Here is an 8,512-nt window from a genome sequence, read left to right as displayed (position 1 = left end):
ACCCACCTCATAGGCTCCTGGAGGGACATGGAGGGTGTGCAAACATGGCATGTTCATGAGGCAGTGCCCACCCACCCGCTGTAGCCAAGTGGTCAGGTGGGCTCATCGCACAGGAGTGCTTCTGGGAGAAGGGAACATGCTGTGCAGCTCAGCACAAAGGGCTTCTCTGCAACCCCGGGCAGAAGTGCTGAGATGCCTGCCTTGGCCTCCTCGGCTGGGTGGGTGCAGGGGAGTGGGCACCCTCCTCTGCTCGGGGAGTTCCTACGCAAATGGCTGTGGATTATGTGTTTGGGCCTGTTAAGCCCTGTCGACAGGTGTGCGCGCTTTCTGCACATCAGGATTTGGGGACTTATTGAGCCATGAGCTTGAGACTCGTTCCAGCCTCTGCTTCTCTGGCTTCACATTCGCCCTGGCTCAGATGTTCCACCCTAAGGTGACCGCCTGGCAGATGCCAGGGACCTAGAGATGAACCCAACGCTGACAAACAAGAGCACAACCTTGCTCAAAAATGGGTGCCACGAGGATGATGAACCAAGAAAGCCACTGCGACAGGCGAGGAAGAGCACAGATGGAGGGGGTAGCAGGCTTCCTGGAGGTGGAAGGGGGCAAGGCACTACATCAGAGGGAACAGAGTGGGCCAAGCCACAGGGCCCCGCCTGGAGTCGGGGAAGCAAAATGGAGACCAGGTGGCAGCCAGTGGGGCGACAGGGTTCTGAGTCCTGCAGGCCTGGCAGATGGCCATGCCTGGAGGCCCTGGGCTGCCTCTGGGTTCTGAGGGCACTCGGGTGCAGTTGCTCCACTGCTGCTCGGAGGCCCTGCTTTTCAGGCTCCAGGCATGCGACGCCTAGAAGCCACACACTCAGGAGGTCCTAGGCTGCTGCCTGGCCGGAGGCCTGGCTTCCCTGGCCAGGTGAGGAAACCCACCCCGGCTCCAGGTTCTTTCTGCAGAGGAACAGGGAGGGCCTTGCAGCAAACACCCCTGGGCAACCCTGGGCCCTCGGCTGCCCCCCAGGAGGGGCCTGGACGATGGGGCAATGGCACCTGGAGCCCACACAGGAGGGCTGAGAGCCTTGGACCCCAGGACAAGGTGGGAGGACTATGCAGAGACCTTGGCATCACGGTTGGCCACAGGAGGGACTGTCCTGGCCCCGCACTGGAGCCTGCTCTCCCAGACAGGCAGGAAGGGATGTGTTCCTTGGCCAGATGACCCATCACTAAGCCAGCAGACAGAGTGGGAAAGGGGTTGGCACCTTCCTTTTGTCACCTGGCACAGGAGCACAGGCACCTGTGATGGTAGGGAGGCCCACACAGGGACACTAGGGCGGCTGCCCAGCTCAGGCCAACGCTCCTGGGGACCCAGCCCCTCCTGCTTCCCAAGAAGCCCTGGAACCCAGAGGCCCAGCCCCCAGGCCTCACCTACCATGGAATTGCTCAGCCATCTTCCGCTGCAGGACCTGCAGAGTCACCTTGGAGTTCGCCCACTCCAGGACCAGCCTTTGGCTGTACAAGTGGGTGCTGTGGCACAGGGTGTTGAAGGGTCTCTGCACAGGATGAGAGACAGAGCTGCGCATAAGCTGAAGGCACCCTGGCACCTGCCGTCCTCCCTGCCTGCGGCACTGGGCGCTGGGCTCCAGTAGGGCTGGGGTTGCAGGCCGCCTGCTATGAGTGGTTCCGTTTCCACAGAGGCTGCGCGTGCCCTGCAGTCAACAAAGGCACAGGCACAGCTGGGGCTGTGCCTGGCACCTGGTCTGGCTCCATTCCCACGTTCCATCCTCTCTGTGCAGGGCGACCTCATTAGCAGGCTCCCCGCCACCGCCTGTCAGCATCAACAGCTCCTGAGGAAGCCCAGCTCCTTCTGGCCACTGTGTGACATTGTGCAGCCCATGTCACTTGGTGCCAGTCTCCTTCGCTGGCCCTGGTGGCTCTGTCCCTCACACTGGTCTTGAATTTATCCCCTTTGGTTTCTTCTGACTACTGTGGGTCCCCTCCCTTCCGCTGCCATGTCCCTCCCTGGCTCTGCAGCTCGCACCTAAAACAGGTCCACATGACTGAACTGTGGTTCCCAAAGGAGAAACCCTGGGGCCACCCCAGTGCTCAGGGGACCATCTAGGAAGAGGCAGCTGCAGAGAAGTCAGCCCAGGTAAGAAACACTGGAGGAGGAGGAGGAGGAGGAGGAAGAAGAAGGAGGAGGAGGAAGAAGAAGAAGGAAGAAGAGGAAGAAGAGGAAGAGGAAGAGGAAGAAGAAGAGCAAGAAGAGCAAGAAGAAGAGCAAGAAGAAGAGGAAGAAATAGAAGAAGAAGGAGAAGAGGAAGAGAAAGAAGAAGAGGAAGAAGGAGAAGAAGGAGAAGAAGAAGAAGAGGAAGAAGAGGAAGAGGAAGAGAAAGAAGAGGAAGAGGAAGAAGAGGAAGAAGGAAGAGGAAGAGGAAGAAGAAGAGGAGGAAGAAGAAGATGAGGAAGAGGAAGAAGAGGAAGAAGAAGAAGGAGGAAGAGGAGGAGAAGGAGAAGAGGAAGAGGAGGAAGAGGAAGAGGAGACGACGATGACGATGATGGCCTGGGCCTGGGCCTCCAGGCAGGGAAGTGGAGGCCCTCTGCTCCCGTGGGCTGAGGTCTGCCAGCTGCTTCCTCCCACACTGACCCCACTGAGATCACCGCCACCTCCCTGCTTTCCTAGACCAGATTGAGAGTGGCCGGAACTTCTGCCCAACAGCCTTGGGCGTCTCTGGAGAGCTGTGTCCCTGGACTTCAGGCCTCTCCAAACACTGCTGCTGCCTCCCCTCCCTGGGTGGGAGCCCTTCATGCTGAGGACCCCGGATCTCCTGGCAGCCAGGGACTGCAGGGACCTGGACCCACTCAGAGGAGGAACTGCCTACTCCCCTCTCTATGAAGGAAGCTGAGTGGGCGAGGCCTGCGGCAGGCCAGCTTCCCACTTTTTTTTTTTTTGGAGGCTCCATGCTGCCTCCCCAACACAGGCCCTTGATGCCAGCCTTGTGCACACACTTGCTGGCGGCCAGGAGGCTTGCTCTTCTCACACAGGCCGTGGCCAGGCGCTCTCCCAGAGCCCAGCACACCTGTGCTCCCTCCCTGCAGCTGTCCCTGCCCAGCAGCACCTGCCAGTCTCCCCGGCCTGACCTCAATCAATCCCTGCAGGGAAGGCACTGTGCTCAGTCCACACCCAGAGCAGACCATGGTGTCTCCTTCACTGAGCGTCTCCAGCATGGGTGGGCGGTGAGGGTGGCCCTGGCTGGAGGGGGTGACCTGGCTGAGTGTCCTGAGGGTCCCTTCCAGCCCTGCCCCTCAGACCATGGAGACGGCAAGGGCAGGCGGGAGCAGGTCTGGACTGGAGAGCGAACCCCTGGACCCCAACTGGACACATGCAGTCTTGGTCTGGCACTGTGCCCAATGTGCAGGACTCTGGGACGTCACAGGGTGGGGACAGTGACCCATGCTGCCAGGACCCAGAGGTCAAAACCCCAGCTGGCTCACTGGGGAAGACTAAGGTCCAGAGTGGAAGGCTGAGGGTGCAGTCATAGGTGAAGAAGAGGCCACAGAGGAGCCACCCTGCCCCTGGGAGCCACTTCCTGCTGTTTTCTGATGGCCGATGCTGGTCATTCCTGGCCAGGCCCATGTACAAGGTGACTCCTGGGCCTGTGGCCAGGGCTCCCTTGCACTCTGGTTTCCACAGAGGCCAAGTGGATGGGAGGCCCAGTGGTGGAGGTGGCCACTCCTTCCCTGCTCCACCTGTAGGACAAGAGCTCTGGCCCTTGCCTTTTCCTCCAAGTGTCCCTTTAACCTAAGCAATGTGACAGGTCCCCACTGTTGCTGGTCCCTGGTGAGTCCCTGAGCCCTGCTTAGTCCTGCACACATCTCTGATGTGCAGGTGTGTTCTGACCTTGACCCTGGGACCCCAACTCCAGGGCACCTGAGCTCCTTTCAGGCAGTGTGCCTCGAGTCTGAGCTCTGCTCAGAAGCCGCATGGCCCCCGGGGGCACTGAGCAGCTCCCACCTGGCCCCAGGGGCTCCCCACTGCCCAGGTTACTGGCAGCTGCCCAGGAATCCTGGCTTTCACTCTCCTCTGATGCAGCTACAGACCACAGGTCTGGGGAGCCAGGGTCTCACTGCCACCTTGTCCAAATTCCCAGGAGCTCTGCTCATTTGGCGTGGGAATGACAGTGCAGTTAGACTGGCCAGGCCTGGCGGCCATCTTGAGGAACAGAAGGCCCCAGAAAGCAGCCAGCACCACGGTGGGCCTGACCTTTCCACAGCCTCCCTGGAGACAAACCTCCTTCTCCCAGCAAACAAAGCCCATTGCACGACCTTGGCCAGACTTATGTCTCCACAGGGCAGCAAAGGACTGCCTGGCTCCTGGGCAGAGCCAGGACAGACTCCTGTCTTCTGCCGCCCAGGGTGTCCTGTGGTCCCTCCTACTCCCTGGGGAATGGTCCCGGCAGGCAGAGTGCTGCATCTCCTACAGAACACGGGCCACACCGCCCTGCCCTGACCAGCTGCTCCCACACCTGGAGTGAGCTGCCGCTGAGCTGGTTAAGGATGACCAGCAGGCCCGGGGACAGGGCACTGAGCACAGCAAATGGGGGAACCAGGCCGGCAGGGCTGCTGGGGCACACAGAGGCCAGCACCGTCACCTCTGAAGTGGGCATGATGGTCCCCCACTCTGAGTCCCGTGAGCTGTCTCTCAGCAGCCCTGTCCACAGCTTCTGGCCTGCACTGTGCTGGCACAGTGGGGTCTGTGCATGACAGAGGGCGACTCTGGGCTCTTCTTAGACAGGGACCCATGTGGCAGAGAGCACTTCCAAGACAAGTACCCGCGGTCACTCCCAGCCTGTGGTGTGTGGAGCACAGAGACCGACACTTCTCCCTCCCTCCAGCGCACAGCAGTCCTGCAGCTGAGACCAGAGGCAGGGCCGGGGAGAGGGGCCAGTGGCACTTTGGTCGGCGGCAGGCATAGAGCTGGCTCGGCTGCTCTCTGGCTCCCTGACCTGACAGGGAATTTCTGTCTTCACTTCCTCAACTTCAGAATGGGGACACCCTGGCCTCGAAGGACACCAGAAGACCAAGTAAGACAAGGGATGCTCCTCCAGCCCCACGCCCAGTGTGTGGTGAGGCCAGGCTCCTGGAAGCCATGTCTGCTGCTGGAAGTGAGTCCCCAGAGGCTGTGAGCACAGCAGGCTTTCCAGCTTGGCTGGGATCTGCCCCTTCCCTCGGCGGCTCTCACTGATGGCCTGGTGAATCTGGAGGGAGGACACTGCCCCAGAGGGCTTGCTCTGGAGGTGCACATATCTGGGGTGGCTTGTCCTGGTTCTAGGCTCTCGGTCCACATGTGTTGGCTGAGCCTGAGTCCCTGCCTTGAAGGGTCAGCTTAGGGTTCAGACACATCTTCTCTTCCCTTGGGCTGTGCTGATGGACGCTTGGTAGACCCACACATGGAAGCAGAAGGCCCGAGTGCATATGTGTGCCTCACACGCTGTGGCAGAGTGGCCCGGGACGGGTTCCTGATCTGCTCCCAGCTAACTTGCTGGAAGGCACAGAGCAAGGGATGCCCAAGCCCCAGGCTGCACCCTCTTTCTGGTGCCATGGGCAATGCTTCCCAGCATCATTCCTCCTCATTCTCATGCTGGCCCCAGGGCAGCAGTGTCCTCTCATGGGATGTTGGCTGGGTCCAGGAGTCAAGGTCCCTCCTCCACATTTGCCCAACAGCGAAGATGTGGCTCTGGGTTGCAGCCACACCAACCCCACGTGGTTCTGCTGGAGGAGCGGGGTGCAGACGGTGCACCCACTGCCATGCCCCTCCTGGGGTGGTGTTCCTCGCTCTGTTGTACCCCCACAGGCCCAGCCCGGCCCTCTGCCCTTGCATGTGATCAAGCAGGCACGTGCTGAGCACCAAGACAGCCAAACGGGACGGCTCCCTGTGCACCACGTAGCCCTGGGCCTGGCACCCTGCAAGCAGGGAGCCTGTGCATCTGAGCGGCTCTGCCTGGCCCAACCCTACCAGCTGCACGCCTGTCAGTGGACCCTGCAGTGACTGGAGGCCTGGAGAAGCCCTGCGGTGTCCCTGGACAGGGGCGGCTCAGGGCTCACATCCCCGTGGTTCCCTGTGCCCACCCCAGCTCGGTGGGATGGTGAGGAACATGCAGGGAGCCCGAGCTGCAGCGACCGGAGCCATGCCGTCCTCCGCAGCAGAGGCGCTCTGCTGCTGCCAGCCGCCATCCCGGCTCCCCCAGGTGTTTATTTAAGCCAAAACATTGCTCTGCTAATTGGAGAACATTCCATGTGAAAACAGACCTTTTAAAACAACAGCAGCAGTGGCAAATATAAACAGCTGCAGTCACAGAAGTACAAAGGCACGGCCGGGGAAGGAGAATTAAAGGTGCCTTGCATGGGAAAAAACCATATTCTGGTTCCTGGGCTCAGCCTGCCCGCGCCTCATGGCCCTGCCCTCCCTGCACCCTCCTTTCCTCCTCCAGGATCCTCCTGGTCTGGGCAAGAGGAGGTAAGGCGGCTTCCCAGGGGCGGCCACTCAGCCAGTGGGGAAGGGTGTACTTGGCTGGGCTCCTGGGCTGGCCTCAGGCTTGGCAAGGGGAGGCAGGGAGGCTGGGCCTCTGCAGGAGGAGGAAGATCACTGCTCCTCAGGGGCTGGGGAGGCTGTTCCCAGAGACACTCCAAGGGACAGCCTCGGCCTTCCTCCCAGAAGCCCCTGGGGCGTCAGGGCCAGGTGGGAGTCCAGGGTATGCTGGGAGGAGGGGCAGCAAGAGAGGGCACTGGGTTAGGGGACCCAGTGGATGGGGCGGAGGGACCAGGATGTCCCCAGCTGAGGAGCACTGGCTGTGCAACCCTGACCAGGACGAGGCCTCCGAGCCTCCTTCCTCCAGCTGTCAACAGTCTCCTGCCTGCTGCCCCGGAGTCCTGCCAGGGTCAGAGCGTGATGCCTGCAGTGCACGGGGCTGTCTTGCTGAGTGGGATTCTGGAAAATGACAGGTTCACCGATCAGAGGTACTGTCCTCAGAGAATGCAGGGTGTATTAGTGGTCAGCAGATGGCTGTGGACAGATGTGCCCAGCACAGGCCCAGGATCCTGGGGAGGCCCTGCATTCAGCTCTGTGTGGGTCCTTGGCACGTGATGCCCTGTCCCCTTCACTCCTCAGCATCTGTCTCCTTTGATCCTCAGCCTCCATCCTCTTCTCTCCTCAGCCTCCGTCTCCTGCTTCCCTGCAGGATGTGGGGAAGGTTCTTTGAAAACGCTGCTGTCACACCTGGAGGGCTGGATAACACCAGCGCTGTCAGAGGGACTGACATTTACTGTCAGGACATCAGGAGCTCATAAAATGCCCTGGGTTGGGAGAAGACGCCAGCTCGTCCACCCGGCTTCCTGTGAGCCTGACTCTGGTCACCACACCTGTGGCGAGGGCTGACAGCTGGACTCACACTAGGTGCACAGGGGCATCTCAGCGGCAGGCTGGGCTGGGCTGCCCGTGGGTTCACAGGCTCCACCTTGCCCGGCCAAGTCGGGGCAGGAATCGGGGAGAGGGAGCGCCTCTGCAGATGCCCCAGGGGTCCCGGGCACTGCAGGCCGGAAGAGGACAATGCGTGCATGTGGGGACCGTGTCCTGTGTTGAGGTGCCTCTGCTGTCCTCAGCTGCCTGGTTACTCTGAGCTCAGCCCCTGCAGCCTCCGCAGGGCCCCAGATGCCAGGTGAGACCTGCATCTCTGGAGAGGGGACAGAGGACTCAGGGTCCCTTGTTCAGGGGCAACAGAGGCAGTACATGCTCGGGGCCACCTTGGTGACTGGTGTGGTGGGGACACCTCAGCCTTCGCCTGGGGCAGCTGCTCAGGGAGCGCTGACCGCTGGAGCCTGGCCAGTCCAACTGCTCAATGGCCGTAGCTCCTGCCGGCCACCCCCGTTCCCTGCTCTCAGTCCTCTCCTTCTGCCTGAGGATCGCTTGGAACAGACCTCTTGGCACAATAAGCAGCAGGCGCTGCTCCTCATGGCAGCGCTAAGCAGAGGGCACCAAGGTCTTGCAAGACCCGGGAGGGCCCTGGGTCAGGGTCCACCAGGCCTGTGGGGTTGCTGACCCTGGCTGTTCTCACTGTGACATGGCGCGGGACTCACAGTTTCCAGGCTGGGCACATACCTGGTCTAACCCTCCAGACCCAAGTGCTGTGTCCCAGGGTGGCCCCACTCTGGGGTGACAGGAGGGCACCTTGCTGCTGGCCCCTCCCCACCATGTCCCCCTCATGGCCAACAGGAGGCCGCCCAGGGCTGGCTGTTCCTGGGACACCACTGCACACCGGCCTCAGGCGACCCTGCCAGGAAACTGACCACCACCCACAGGGGAGCTGAGCTCCCATGGCAGGGAATGGAGCACGGGGATGCCACCTCTTGCAGGTTGGTCTTGTGGTCTGTGTGCTAAGAGCTAGTGCTGGCCGTGGCCTTCATGAGAAGGCCCACAGTGCCCCCGCAGGGAGCTGCCCCTCCCTGTCCAGCACCTGGGGACTGGGGG

General features: G+C 61.4%; 1 protein-coding gene across 1 annotated transcript in view; it reads right to left on the bottom strand.

Moving 5' to 3' along the window:
* Positions 1–428: 428 nt before the first annotated feature.
* Positions 429–8,512, bottom strand: part of LOC124975112 (probable RNA-binding protein 19) — a 28,169-nt gene continuing 20,085 nt past the window's right edge. Inside the window, exons 6-7 of the mRNA XM_047538000.1 lie at positions 1,421–1,541; positions 429–589 (exon numbers count right to left, since the gene is read on the bottom strand). Coding sequence (XP_047393956.1) covers positions 429–589; positions 1,421–1,541 — 282 coding nt within the window. The remainder of the gene's footprint in view (positions 590–1,420; positions 1,542–8,512) is intronic.

Source organism: Sciurus carolinensis, unplaced genomic scaffold, assembly GCF_902686445.1.
Source record: "Sciurus carolinensis unplaced genomic scaffold, mSciCar1.2, whole genome shotgun sequence".
NCBI lineage: Eukaryota > Metazoa > Chordata > Mammalia > Rodentia > Sciuridae > Sciurus > Sciurus carolinensis.
Note: the sequence above shows the minus strand (reverse complement) of the source record. Positions and strands in the feature narration are given on the sequence as shown.